The sequence below is a fragment of the Elephas maximus genome, chromosome 24 (genome assembly GCF_024166365.1).
Source record: "Elephas maximus indicus isolate mEleMax1 chromosome 24, mEleMax1 primary haplotype, whole genome shotgun sequence".
Classification (NCBI taxonomy): Eukaryota; Metazoa; Chordata; class Mammalia; order Proboscidea; family Elephantidae; genus Elephas; species Elephas maximus.
In genome coordinates, this window is record NC_064842.1 from 31,347,326 (window position 1) to 31,362,761 (window position 15,436).

Genomic DNA, 15,436 nt, shown 5'->3' on the forward strand with positions numbered 1-15,436 from the left:
TGCTGTCCTACACATTTTTATTTTTGAACTGTGTAGATACAAAGTTAAGACTTGCTGCTCCAAAGGGAAATTGACATATTGCGTCTAGTATATGGCGTTCTTAATCAGCAGCTATTGAATTAAAGGGGGGATATTACTTATTATCACTTGTACTTAAAAAAAATAATTTGATCAGTGGCTGTTCTAAGTGGCTTTTGTATTTCTTTCAGATATCGCCCATTTAATGTGGTTTGAAAGACTCTATGTTTGGCTTCAGTGTTTTGAAAAATATATCTTATACCCAGCAATAATTTTGAATGCCCTCACTATTGATGCATTTGCAATAAGCAATTACCGGAGACTTGGTACCCAGTAAGTGCATAATGATTTATTCTCATAATGATTTGGATCACAATGTTTTCAAAATCCAGTGACTTTCTCTAACCAGGCTGCAGGAGAAGCCAACATATACCTATGAATTATTGGCCATGTAAAAGTGAGCCACAGTAGTGTTTTACTCAAACTCTCTACAGCTAACTGGTATTGTAGTGTGTCTGCTGTATAAACGAAGTTAGATCTGCTCCAAGTGATGTTATGAATAAATTTGAAAATCATCCCGCAAAAGCTTAGTCAGTGAGCCTTAATAAGACGACGGAAGCACAGTGTGAATCTCGGGCTCCTGGAGTTCTTAACTTAGTGCTCATGTCATCTCATTTAGCAGAGGTTCTATCATTTTGTCCTGGGGGAGGGGGAATTAATCACTGCCGTTACTCTTTCTGCATTTATCAGCTAAAGCGTCTTAATTAAAAAAACTAGAGCACAGAAGCTTATCTAGTCAAGATGCTTGTGTTTTTGCAAAGTGTTAACAAAGTACAGTTTATTGGTTTCGTGTATTAGAATTACTTCTGAGTTTATAAATGGAGAGCTACTTGGTAATTTGTGGACTTCTCATTCTGACAAAAGGTGAACGTTTCTGGTCAAATGCGTTGCTAGAGTAGGAGAATGAGAAAGAGATTCTCTTTCCCAGATTTGCTTATTTGTTACATTCTTTAAATACTGTGTGCCCAACGAAACCCTAGTAGATAATCCCAAGCATACTAATTCAGACCTGCTCTTCCTTTTAGGGGTGATGTGGGCATGTTAATTGATATTTGCCAAAGTTTGAGCAAGGTAACAGGCTTTTTAATACTCTGTTAGACTTTGGGTAGGTTCACAGTCACAAAAAGTGAGTATCATAACCTTCCTATCTTCTTTCCAGTCCAGGCCTGTCTTGGCTATGCTAGGAAGAAAAGTCCAAGCCCTTAGGTATCTGTCATCTTAGACTTCTTAAGATCTGGGGATGAGAATTAGCCCCACTTGATAAAGGAAGCAGATAATGGGGAGAGCCCAGTCTAGGATATGGCACTCTACATTGGGAATATCCAGTATTTCTACTTGTGGCAAGGATTTCCAGTATGGTACCACCCTAGCTGATCCCTTGACTACATCCCGGAACGAGGCAGATCCTCCCTCAATTTCTAGGACATGCAATCAGAAACAGAATATCAAAGAAAGCACCAAGACTGCCCCAGAGCATGAACCTAATGACTTAATGGTCTCCCTATCCAAAACCAGAATTAGGGCCTGGAGCTGAGCCTGCAAGTTGAGGCCATGTAGTTCTGGCTGTTGGCAGAGGATGGATGCAAGGGCCAGGACCCAGACAGAGTCAAATAACCAATTCAGAGAGAGTCCAGTCTGAAGTAATGTCACTCTCTATCGCTTCTACTGGATATTTTTCCCAGGCATTAAGTCAGAAAGGAGAACCTTACCTGTATATATCCTAGTTCTCTCTACTCCCAGATGATACCATCAGAATTATTTTCCTCAAGACCCATATAAAATGTTCTATTCTGGAGGCATCCATTTGAAGATGTTTAAAAAAAAAAAAAACAAACAAACAATATTTCAGACACCTCATTCGACTATCTGCTCTCAAACAGGACAGCAGGAGGTGGTATATCAGTATCACCTAGAGACCTTTTTCCAACTATATAAGCTTGGCCTCAGTCCTGTCTTCTCTGACAACCACTATACCAGATAGTGGATTCTTCAATAACGGCAACTGTTTCTTATTCAACTTTTTATACCAAACCCCTCATAACAGTTAGAAAGATTGGTGATTGGATGATGGAGTTGGGGGCTGGATAAATGGATGAGTGGATGAATTGTGGTATCTTGTTTTATATATATATATATATATATATATATATATATATATATATAAACAACAACCAAACCCGTTCCAACTCATAGCAACCCTATAGGACAGACTAGAACTGCCCCATAGGGTTTCCAAGGAGTGGCTGGTGGATTCAAATTGCCAAAATTTTTGTTAGCAGCTGAACGCTTAACCACTGCACCACCAGGGCTCCTGTGTGTGCATATGTGTATATATAAGTACAGTATATATATATTTTAAATATATTTTATGTATTATAAAATGTTCTAAATGGATGCTTTGCTTCTGTCCCAGCCCTTTGTTCTTTGTTGACTGATCACTAAGCCTTTAGTTATGAGAACCTTCCTCTAACTGTATGACAATCTGTGAGCCATTAACTGTAGCCATTAATCATTACAATGTTTTAAAAACCATAGACATCAGTCCTTAAGATCTCCTGTAATTTTAATGAGTCATCAGTAGTACATCTAAAACAAAAGCAGTCTCTTTTAATCATGGTCACAGAAAATAGAAAGTGTAGAGTTGACCCTTATCTAGGTTTTGCCTGAATAACCCAGAATACCACCACTTTCCCCCTGAATACCAAAATATCCTTAGTCTTGAGATACCTCATTATTGGTGTCAATCCAGAGAGCTTTGGCTTACCCCATGGGAACTTTTGTACCCTGAGCTGTTGTCTAGGGCAACTGGACCCAAAGTCATGTTTTCATACATGGGTATTAGTAAAGGAAAACAAACTATAGAGCAATATTCAACCCATGCTGAAGCAATGCTGAAGGTTCTGTGCTGAAGTTACAGAAAAGCATTGCCATTCTCCCCAAATCTGTGCGCAATCAAAGGGAAATTTTTCTCAGAAGCCAACTCCAAGCCTGTCCCACAGGACCTGGGACAAACCTCCTGAGTCAGAGTGGAAACAAGCGGCAGCCTTAGGTCTGAAAGCTTATAAAATTTCATATTAAGGAGTATGGATGGAATTGCCAAAATTAGATATTATTTACTACAAAAATGACAATTTTGCACCTAATAGGTGCAAAGGCTTTGGAAGCATTTTTTAAATGCCCGCATCCTAGGCCGAGATACTGATAGTGCTAATAAGGGTATAGGGCCCAGGATCCTGCTAGGCTTAGGGAAATTGAGGTTTGGCCCTAGTTAGTTGTACTTTTAGTTGTACTTAGCCAGAGGGAGAAAACCTCCCTCTGTGAAGCACAATCATTCTCTGAGAAAGCATTTCCATCTCTGTCTTTCTTTTGAGCTCCAAATAACATTTTACAATTGGGTAACTGGAGGGGAGTTGGAAACCCTGGTGGCATAGTGGTTAAGAGCTATGGCTGCTAACCAAAAGGTCGGCAGTTCGAATCCACTGGCGCTCCTTGGAGACTCTATGAGACAGTTCTACTCTGTCCTACAGAGTCGCTATGAGTTGGAATCAACACAATGGCAGTGGGTTGTGGAGGGGAATTTGGTTAAAATGTACAAAGCCTTTTTTCAGAAGGACAGGCCCCTTATGGAGGTGGCTGCTTACTGTTACACTGTTCTAAGCTGTTAGCATTGACTTTTGCTCTCTGGATAGATAGGTTGTTCACTGTTGACTTCACCATCTGGTGTACTTGTACATGTAAGATCTACTCCCTACATGGGATAATAATCTGCCCGGGTGAGAGCATTCAGGATGTAGTCCTCAAATCCGAGTCCCAAAGACTATTTCTTTAGTTGATTCTGCCTGTGATGAACTGAAAAGGCCTATGCCATGGGAAAAAATGTTGGTCATATAATTTTAAGTGAAAAAAAGGCAGACCAGAAAGTTTATGATCGCTAGGATGACAAATACGCTGAAGGGCATTGGAAGGTAATATGTTAAAAAAAAAAAAAAATGGCTGTATTAGGGTCCTGATTTTTTCTTTTTGGAATTTAGTATTCAATCTTGTCCCATCACTGGTTCAATGAAATTTTTTTATAGTGAGAAGGCCTACACTGAGCACAGTCTAACATGGACAGCATTTGATCTGCTGGCTCGCTTGGCACTCGGCTTTCTGTGGAGCCTCCTCATGGTAGTAGAGCCTCAGATAAGCTCACACTGAATTCGGTGTCCCCACTGAACAACACCAGACAGTATGAAAAGCACATGATGGGAAGGGAAGTGTCTGCAGTGGCCAAGAATATGTGCTCTAGAGTCACTCAGAACTCAAGTTTTCACTCTAGTTCTGTCCCTGTGGGACTTTGGACAAGTTACTTCAACTCTCTGAGACTCAGTTTCCTCCACTGGAAAATGCAGGTAATAACAGGACCCACCATATTGGCTGTGTGTGCCTGTAAAGTACATAAAACCCCATCGCTATTGAGTTGATTCCAACTCATAGTGACCCTATAGGACAGAGTAGAAAGAACTTCCGGTAGGGTTTCCAAGGAGCACCTGCTGGATTTGAACTGCCGGCCATTTGGTTAGCAGCCATAGTTCTTAACTTCTATGCCACCAGGGTTTCCATAAAGTATATAAGGTACAGTAAAATGCTCCAGAAATGTTAGCTCTTGTAGCTCACCTTGTGTTTTACACATGACCATTGATTGTTTTCTTCCATTTTCACAGTTGGAACATTTTCCTGATGATCATTGCGGGCATGAAGCTGCTGCGGACCTCTTTCTGCAATCCAGTCCATCAGTTTGTCACCTTGAGCTTCACTGTCATCTTTTTCCACTTTGACTACAAAGATATTTCTGAGAGTTTCTTACTGGATTTCTTCATGATGTCCATTTTATTTAGCAAGGCAAGTTCATTAGCTCTTTTCTTCAATTTAAGATTCAAAAGGCACTCTTCTTGTCAAATATTTTCAGAACTTAATGAGTTTTCTTCTTTTTAATTATAGAATGAAATCAAATTGAATTACATATGCATGTCACCCTCCTGCTGCCATTTAGGAAAATTCCCCATGAAGTGTAAATATGCCATTTATTTGCTAAAATCGCTAATGAAAATGAATTAACCATTAATGTTGTTTGAAATTTTAGGATCTTTCTGTTACTGTTCTCATTATAGATCTTCCTTAAATCTTAAAATTCTTGAATTAAATTAAAGATTAGGGACTAATTTTTTTTTTTTTTTTTCCATTTAGCTAGTGTTTAACCTTCTGGGGTAAAATTTGAGACCTGGTACTGATAGCAGGGTCTCTTGGAGTATTTTCATTCCCTTAGCTTGACCCAAGTCAAGATTTCATCAGTTGTAAATTTGTACCTGGGCAATGAGAAATTTTAATCACAATTCAGGGGTGATACCTCATGTTTAACACGACAGAGATAAAATCTATGAACACTTGGCTAGATTTGTCCATGATCACATATATGTTGACCACTGTAACAAAGCCTAGGTTTGTAACCAGATACAAAAAGGAATTTAAATAAACCCAGGTGCTATGTCTCCGTTCTCACCTTTTCTCATGCACTGGTTTAACACACCAGTCCTGAGGGTTCTGCCAGAGACTGACTTAAGCAACACCTTCCCCCTTTTGGTTATAGTTCTTAAATTGTAAGGTTTTTATTTTCCTGAATTACATTGTGTTTTTTTTTCCTTTATTAATCAATTACATCAATTGTTATTTTCTCTTTATTATGTATCTTTTCTTTCTGTATTCTTTTTGCTTTCTTAAGTAATAAAAATTCACACCCTTCATATTATACTAAAAAGCTTCATAAATAATTGTTATCACCCTATCCTTGCATCCGAGTTCTCTCTAATAACTGGAGCTGAGCACTGGTTTTGTATTCACCCAGGTCCTTTCTTGTGATTATCTGCCATTTGCCCTCCCTATTACTTTTGTAGCCTGCCCCAAGTTCAGCATCTTGTTCCAGAACCCTGGCCTGTCTGTTACCCACAAACATTTGTTTCCTGTTTGAGTTCTTGTTGGTTCCGATTCATTTATCCCATTTTTGTGACTATTCAAATCATAGGCTTCCACTTTCTACTGTCCTTCATTGTGTATAAATTCCTATTATCTTACATAATGATAATTATATCCTATGCTCTTTAAAGCATTCATGAAATTATTGTAAATAATTGCAATGCTCTCAGGGGTAAGGGCTTATTACCAGGTATAAAGTGTGCTGGCATTTAAAGATCACTGAACCTGGGTTGAGGTGAATTCTTGACTCTGGCATTATTTTAGTTTCGACACGGTGATGTTTATATTCCTTTCTGAACCTCAGTTTCCTATAAAATGGGAAATAAAGATGCTAATCTCCCACGGGTGTTGAGAGGTTTAATCAATATAACTATAAAAAGTTTGTAAGTAGGAAGTGCTCTCCAAATACAAGGTAGAATTTTTAAAGCCATATATGTAAGTAGAAAAAGAGAAGTTACACACTTTGTTTAGTATCTGAAGGAGCATAGCTGGTTGACCACACTGAACTGTCACTTTCAGTGTTATCTGTATATGTGGGTGGCCCCAGGTGGACAAAAATCATGGCAGAGGGGAGCGAGGTGTCTTATTGTAAAAGTCTTAAGGGTAAAGCTTCTAAATGATTCTCTATTTGCCATTGGAAGAGTTCATTTACCATGCACAGGCAGCCTTTCCTTATGGAGCTGCCTGCTAGTCACCTGAGGGCAGGCCACCACTGAACATATGCAGCCAGATGCAGGTGTCTGGAGAAAGGGGCTGGCAAGGGACAAGGAAAGGAATTATGCAGAGCTGTTGTGCATCCTTCTTGCCCACGAGGACACTTAGTGCTGTCCTGTGCACAAGGAGGTCGGTACGATCCAACTGATCGTGGTAAAGCTAAATCCATAAAAACGAAGTTGCTGCAGGCGTTTGACATTTGCTTTGTCCTAATCTTTTAAAGCACCGATTAAAACACTAATAATTCTAGAAAGAACAATAGAGGGACCACTGGCACATATAATTTGAATAATCTGCTTTAAACTGGGATAATGGCTAAGTCTAAAAACCAAAAAGAAAATAATAATAATAATAATAATAAAAACAAAGCAAGGGAGACAAAAAGGTAGAAAATAACACTATATTGTGAGTCATGCTAATGATTGTGAGGATGGTGAAGGACCGGGCAGTGTTTAGTTATGTTATACATAGGGCCGCTATGAGTCGGAACCGATTTTAACAACAACAACAACATGGTGAGGCGAAAAGTGGAGATTTTGAGCCCTAATACTTCCCTAACTCCTTTGAATGCCTAGTCACTCTTCATCTTGTGAGAGCTGGCAAGAGTGAGTGTTCTGGAACGAGAAACAAGATCTTATTCCCTGACCAAAAAATAGAGCTAAAGAAAGAGAAGATGCTTGAGATCTTCCTGGAAAAAAGCCAAGAGAAAGTGACAGCTAGAAGACAGCAGTGGCACTGAGGTGGCCCACAGTTAATGTTTCCTCTAAAATTGTGTCTGCAAATTCCAATTGATGCTTCCTGTTGATTCTTCCCATTTTTAACATATCTTTATTTAAAAAAAAAATCTTTTTTAATGCATTTCCTAGAGGCTTTCTATAGACCTGCAATATTGTTTTTACAGGCAATGATACTCCCTTGGGTTATTCATTATACAATTTGAAATTTTATTTGTTCAGTGGGCCTCTCAGCATCCTGCTCTATGACATGCCCTCTCATCTGCCCATTGTAAATGTAAGTCCTTTTCTGCCAGGTAGAGAGGGTTATCGTGAGCCCACCACACAGAAGGGTTACAAGGCTAATGAAGAAACATGTTGGTATACATCTGGTTTCTTGGAAGAAAGGAGCTGCATGAACATAAGACACATTATGATGATAAATCGGCTGCCCCTAATCCTTCAGTCTTTAGGGGTAAAAAGAAAGGAGAGAAGAGATTAGAGAGATGATCTTCAGATTAAGATCAAAGCACCAAAAGGCCAGAAAAGAAATCAGTAGCTTCCAGGGGCCCCTGCTTTTGCCAGGATTCTCTGCCTCCCTGACTCCTTTAGCACTTCCTGATGGGGAAGATAAATGTTGCCTATTCTTCTCAGTCTGCTAGGCCTGGTGAAAATGAGAAATGATGAGTTCCAGGGCCAGAGCCCAAGGGGACAGATTAGCAGAGCACAGGCATTGGCATGGTGGATGGCATGCTTCATAATTGATGATGTCCTGGGCTTGTGTGTGTGAGGCCGAGGGGATGGGGGAGGAGAAAGGCCCCTGCGTATCCCATGACTTGATGCACGACAGCCACACGGCAGGGTGACTCATCATCTCTGCTTGGCCGGGCCCATCCTCTCCTTCACTTTTTTAATCCCTTCCTCTCTCCTTCTTCTGCCCCATTAGTCATTCTTCTCCTCTAGGAACTCCTGTAATTAATTTGCAGTGTTTCTGGTTTGTCTAGGTCTTTGGGGGACAAAGAAACATACGTCAGATGAGGATACTTGGTTGTGACAGAATTGTGTCAGGAGCTGACAATGGCGAATGGCTCTTTCATGCTCTCCTACTCCTCCTAAGGAAGTTTTTAGAAACCACCCATTGTTAGTAACTTTTAATAGTGAGGGAGAATGTAGAAGCCAGACCTGAGAGAATCTGGCCACAGGACAGTTGGGTCAGTACTTGCAGAATGCATTAAACATGGAGTTCCCTAAGCCATTAATTCAACGTGGGCCAGCGCTTTCACCAGTTAGGAAATTAAAATCAATAGGTAAGAGTCTTTGTTGTGATAAAGCTGTGTGAATAATTACATCAGAGCCACAATGAGGGCCACGTTATGTATGACTGCAGTTAGCATTTAAGTTATTTGAAATCAGAATTTCAAAACAGCATTTTCCTTTATTTTCTGGATGCAGGTGGAAAATCTTAGATTAAAGGAAAAATCACTGTTTTACAGTACGTGTTTTTACAGAAAGTATTTGTTCAATAAACACTTATTAAGCATCTGTTAAATGCTAGGCATCATGCTAGGCACAAAGTTTAGTAATAATACAAATGATAGCAAATCTTTATTTGATACTTCCCATGGGCCAGGAACTCTTCTGAGCACCTCGTACATATTAACTTGTTCAGTCCTCATAGTGGCTTTGCGAGATGGGTATTCCTCGTTTTACAGAAGAGAAAACTGAGGCTGAGAAATTGAGTTAATTGCCTGGAGGTCTCAGAGCTGTAAAAATGATAGAGCAGGATTCAAACCAGCAGTCTAACTCTGAGTCTGTATTTGGCAGCCCTGCCTCCTCTGCTCCCGGCCACAGTAGTCCTGGATAAAAGCTGGGCAGGTAAAGAGTCTGATAATGGCAGAGTTTCAGTAACGTACATAGAAATGGTACCTAATCCCACCTGGGAGTGTCAGAAACAATGATGAAGGAGTGATTCAGGCAAGGAAAGCGGGAAAAGTAAGCTTTGCAGAGGAAGCTGCATGTGTAAAGGCACAGAAGCAAGGGAGAGTTTGGCAGATTCTGGGAACAGCAAGCTATTTGATAAACGTGAGAACATGGGAGGGAGTGGATGGTCAGGAGTGGTTAGAGATGCAGCTAGAAGTGTCCTCCTGAGTCAGACCATGAAGGGCAGAGTTAGAACTTTAGTCTTACATCAGCTGAAGGTTGTTAAGCAGAAGAGTCACACGACCAGATTGCCATCTCTTTGAGGCAGTGAGGAGAGATGACAAAGCAGGGAGTCCCGGGAACTGGGTTATTGTGATAATTCAGGCAAGCGATAATGAGGGCTTCAATTGAGGTGGCAGAGTGAGAATAAAGAGAAAAGGACCATGTAGGAGGTGTTCTGAGGTTGAGTTGATAACGTTTAGTGACCATTGGGGAACTTGGTCTGTAGTCAAACTAGCAACACCTGGGAGAGTTCCCAAGTAGCTTACTTAAGTGATGAGGTAAATAGTGGTGTCACTAACTAGATTAAAAAATAAAGGAGAGAAAGACAAGGTAGGGAAAAAAGAATGTTGATATTAGATGTGTTGAGTTGTGGAATGAGAATCAATGAGAACCGAGAATAAAAATCTGGGAACAGGAAATTTTCCTCATTTTTTTAATGTTTTAATTTACATAGGTAATACATAAATTACATGAATGATACATAAAGAAGTACAGCCAGAATGCTTCTTAGAAGTGAGGATGGCGAGACTTTGTCTCACATGCTTTGAACATGTTATTGAGGAAGAGCAGTCCCTGGAGAAGGGCATCATGCTTGGTAAAGTAGGGGGTCAATGAAAAAGAAGACCCTCAATGAGATGGATCGTCACAGCGGCTGCAACAGTGGCCTCATACGTAGCAACAATTGGCAGGACGGTGCAGAACCAGGCAGTGTTTCGGTTGCACTTAACAACAATAATACATAAATGTATGCTCATAGTAATAATGTTAGAAAAACAATGGAAAAATTTAGAGAAAGTCTGTCTTTATATGCATCCCTCCTTTAACCCCTTCCTCTCCCTGATAATCATTATAAACATTTCAGAATATATCCTTCCAGTCTTTTTCTTATGTATTTATACACACACACAAATTTAAAATATCAATAGGTTCATTGTTTACACCTTTTTTCTACTTAACAATGTATGCTGGAGAACTTTTCCATGACTGTACATATAATCATATAACGCTGTCTCTTCCTTTTGTCAGCTGCATAGCCTTCCATGGCACATGCCATAATTTAACTAGCCACTCCCCTATTGATACACATTTAGTTTTTTTCTTTTTCTTTCTTTTTTTGGTGTGTGTACGTGGTAGTTGGTACTTCTGCAGTCACAAATACCAGCACTTAGACAATGAAATTGTATTAATAAAAAAAAAAAAAAGAAGGAATTTAACAACTCATATAACTGATTGGATGATCCAGAGGCTTCAATGATGGTATCAAAATTCTGTTATTTCTCCTCCCTCCACATCTTCTCTCCTCTGTTGGCTTCATTCTTCACTTCACTCTCTACAGTGGTAACTGTTATGACTGGCAGTTCTCGATTTATAACATTTGGCAACTAATAATCCCAGAAAAAAGAGAGAACACCTTTCCCGATAGTTTCAGCAAAAGTTCTGAGACAGAGTCTCATTGAAAGAGGGACTAGTCAACAATGTCAGAGGCTTCATAGAGATCAAGGCCAAAGACTGGCGAGTAGCCCCTGGATTTCATAACAAAGAGGTCACTGGTGATACTGATTGAGCAGTGGGGCTGGCACTGTTCAAAGTTCTTCAAGGGCAGGACCCCTGTGCTATCTCTTTGTTGTAACCCTCTGCCTAGCATGTGTCCTGGGTATCTTGGCCTCTCAATAACAGTTTGTAAGTGACCGCGAGTATATATTGACCACGGGTCAGTGTATCTAAAAGTAGATTTGGGGGATAGTATGCTGTTCAATGTACCCGTCTTTAAGAGAAATCTCCAAAACCACAACCACTTTAGGGCTGAGGATACTTCAGGAAAAGTGAACAGCTTTAGACATGACATTCTTGTTACGGATGAATAATTCCTGGCCAGGAATAAGGATGTTAAATATGTGTGAAGTGAAGGCTAGTACAGATGTTTGCTTAATGCCACCATCTCTAGGTTTAAAATGCAAGAATCAAGTTCGTAGGCTCCCCAGCCTGGAAAAGCATGGACCACAAGTGTTTCCTCTGCCATCACTTCCTCCCGCCTCCTCCAAGGTTCTAGATGGTAGCATCCACCCCCTCCTCCTTCACAGACTCCTTATGTAGACCATCTCATTATGCTGAAATAGGTGGTGATTGTAGCATCTCTACATTGTTTTGGGCCAAATTATATATATATGTATATGTATTTTAGTAATAGGCTGATTATACATTTATTGATGATAGAAATATACTGCAAAACATTCATAACAAAAGAACAATCTTCGAAAAGAATGCTAAGTGAAACATTCCTTTGAAACATAACATGCAAAAGATTGTCAAATATGTCATTATGGCCCTCGGATTGATATATACATATCTCAACAGTAATTTCCACAAGTTCCACTCCATATCACATCAAGCAATTGTTTGTTGTGTGTGTGTGTTTAAATACCTGTTTCTTGGAATGATGAGCCATATTTTAGCTAGGCTTCTTGGAATAGGTTTGCTTACATTGAGATGTATGAGGGAAAAAAAGGTTATTTTTGGTCAATGGGTGAGCACTTATCCTTAGCTATAAATTAAGGTGATAAACAGTTTAGCTTCTGAATATAGAATGGTCTATTCAGTAGTTCTGGTAGTTTCTTTTTGGTCCTTGGTGGCTTAATTTCTTCCCTCTGATTTTCAAGAAAAGACAGAGGTACAGGTTAAATTGGTATTGGAGACCTTGTTGGCAGACATCTTTCGAGACCAACTTAACCAGTGATTTAGTTGTTTGGGCAGTGCTAGGCTCGGTTAAGAGTTCTTGGCATGGATTTAAAATGGAGTTTTAGGATTCTTAAAGTCATCACAAGTTACGTCAATTGTTTTGTGGTGGATGAAATTTTTAGAGATGTTGGTCTAGAATTCCATCTCTATTTTCCAGCATTGCTCCAATTCCATTTCGAAGCATTTTGTTCAAGCTTACTAGAACTAGAATTGTCTTTGCTTTTTTCTTGACTTTTATCTACACAAGATGTCTGAAGACTCAAAGAACCAGAAAGTTTTGGCTGTCTCACTCTGGGTATAGCTTTGAAGGAAAAGGGTAGTTCAGTAACCGCTGGAGTATTAGTTTGTAGTCTTGTCCTCTCTTTCTGTTTAGTCACATGTTGTATTCTTTCCCTTGCCAGTAAACGAGTTACCAAGTGTTGAATAGAGCTTTCTGGTGGTTCCACCGTGGCTTTCCAATTTTCAGATTTTGAGAGGGCTAATTTGTGCAAGTCCAGAGCATTGAAAGATGGAGGGAGAGAATCAGGATATAGAAAGACTTCACTTGATTCCTCTGTGAAAGATTCTTCAAAGTTTTCTATTGTTTCTGGCTTTTTAAAATAGCTTGAGTAAAGTGTCATTCACTTTTTCATTTTCTGATAAATTACCTTCATTGGTTAAATTTTCTTCCACATTGCTGTTTCCATGTTTAAAATTTCAGTTTATGGCAGATAAAGTTTCACTACTACTGCTTTCTATAGCTGAACATAAATTAATATGAGGTTCATCTCTGTCTGTTGAAAAGTCTCCATCTGCATAGAGCCAGCAGAGACCTAATGGCATCTGCTGATGAAGTCCAGGGTAAGAAGCAACTTGCTTATCAGCGGTAGCACTTGTTAGTAGTGAGTGGTTCAAAATGAAGATCCCGAAAGGATTACAAGTTACTTTAAAGCCAGTTTCTAGTGAAGATATTTTGAAATCCCTGCTCTCCATGGTACTTCCTTCATTAAGAGAATAACTCCATAACTGAAAAATCCCTTGTTTACTATTCTGTGTTCCTTTGTGAGCATGCTCTAACGAATTATATTCTAGTATCAGTTGATTTACTGGAATTTCCAAATGATTCTTGTTAATTTTGCTACCTAATGTACTATTCCTTCCAGGTGGGAGGTTTTTATTTTCAGAAACAGGTACTTCTGAATCCAAACTCTAGTGAGATAAATTCTCATGAGAGATGTTTAACATACGTAGATTGGTGCCACAGTTCCCACCATTTCTTCTCCCCATTTTGTTGTAGGTACTCCTCTGTTTCCTTAAGATCCCCGCAGCACCCCCTGCCCACGTGTCCTCCCCAGTGTCGTCTCTGAAATCTATGCCTCCACAAGGCCCAGGTCCCTCAGCAAGCTAGACGAGCAGCTTGAGGGGCACAGTCTCTGACTCCGCCTTCTTGCAGCAGGAGAAGAGGGGCCTTGGCTAAATAATTTTGACTGATGTTCCATTTTCCACTTTTAGTTTACTTTGTTTTTAGCCCACTCTCCCTCACTGAGTTGAGGAATGTACTTGTCAGGTTTGTTGATCTTTTTCATAATTGTAGAATCTTCGGTAAAGTCATCTCAAAGTTTCCTTTCAACTGGACGAGACAAAACCCATAATAGCATCAATCCACAAGGCCTGAAGTGCTCTTTCTATCCTACAGTGTCCCATCTTTAAGGAAATGACATCTGCTGTGACAAAAACTTCCAAATTGTCTGCAGCTTTGTGTAGAAAACCTGTCTGGAACTCACACTGGCAGCATTGAACATAGCAATGAGAAAGAAATAGTGAACAAGAAAAGGGGAATGGGAAAGAAGAAGGACCACAGTGCAACAGAAATCTTATATCACACTAAACCTGGCAGTTGGTTTTTTAAGGCTAATGGAAAAAACTAAAACAGGAAGTAATTAATGATTCCTAATACCTAAAAAAAAAAAAAAAAAAAATTTAATACCTATCTTTACAATTTTATAACAAACTAAAACATATATATGAACTCTTATTCACCAAATTTTTCCTTCAGTAGGAATCCATTGAATGAGGACTGCATTGCCTTTTGCATGAACCATGCTCATAATGCATTGTCTTAGATGTCCAGTTTCTATTTCTTCTTCTTTTTTTATCCTACTTAAAGTGAGAAGTTCATTACTTGTAACAGAATCCAAGTGCACTATACATTTTTTTGTTACCAAATCTTTTGACATTCAATTACTTGTGATAGAAACAGCTTTCATTTGTACTATTATATCAGTTTCCTCCAGGTGTGTTTGTCAGTTTGTTGTACTATGGGTACTTGTGTGTTGCTGTGATACTAGAAGCTCTGCCACCTGTATTCAAATACCAGCAGGGTCACCCATGGTGGACAGCTTTCAGCTGAGCTTCCACACTTTGATGAACTGGGAAGAAGAATCCGGTAGTTTACTTCTGAAAAGAATTAGCCAGTGAAAACCTTATGAATAACAGCAGAACATTGTTTGACATAGTGCTGAAGGATGAGCCCCTCAGGTTGGAAGGCACTCAAAATACAAGTGGGAAAGAATGGCCTCCTCAAAGTAGAGTCAACCTTAATGATGCAGATGGAGTCAAGCTTTTAGGACCTTCATTTGCTGATGTGGCACAACTCAAAATGAGAAGAAGAAAGAGCTGCAAACATCCATTAATAGTTAGAACATGGAATGTACAAAGTATGAATCTAGGAAAATTGGAAATTGTCAAAAATGAAATGGGGAGGCGGGGCCAAGATGGCTGACTAGGTAGAAGCTACCTCAGATCCCTCTTGCAACAAAGACTCGGAAAAACAAGTGAATTGATAACATACATGACACTCTATGAACCCTGACCATCAAACACAAATCTAAAGAGTTGACCTGAGTGACAGGTGAGCGAAAAGCTGTGTCCTGAAGCAGCAACTGCCTCTGGAGCCAGTGTCTGGCACCACAGCCTTGAGCCCTAACGGTGCCCTGGTGCCAAGT

General features: G+C 39.7%; 1 protein-coding gene and 1 pseudogene across 2 annotated transcripts in view; one reads left to right on the forward strand and one right to left on the reverse strand.

Annotated features, from left to right (window-relative positions):
* Positions 1-15,436, forward strand: part of PCNX2 (pecanex 2) — a 360,390-nt gene that overhangs the window by 170,766 nt on the left and 174,188 nt on the right. For both annotated transcript variants that reach the window (XM_049868166.1, XM_049868167.1), the window contains exons 20-21: positions 210-351; positions 4,782-4,959. In XM_049868166.1, coding sequence (XP_049724123.1) covers positions 210-351; positions 4,782-4,959 — 320 coding nt within the window. The remainder of the gene's footprint in view (positions 1-209; positions 352-4,781; positions 4,960-15,436) is intronic.
* Positions 12,224-13,718, reverse strand: LOC126066795 (protein FAM217A-like; annotated as a pseudogene).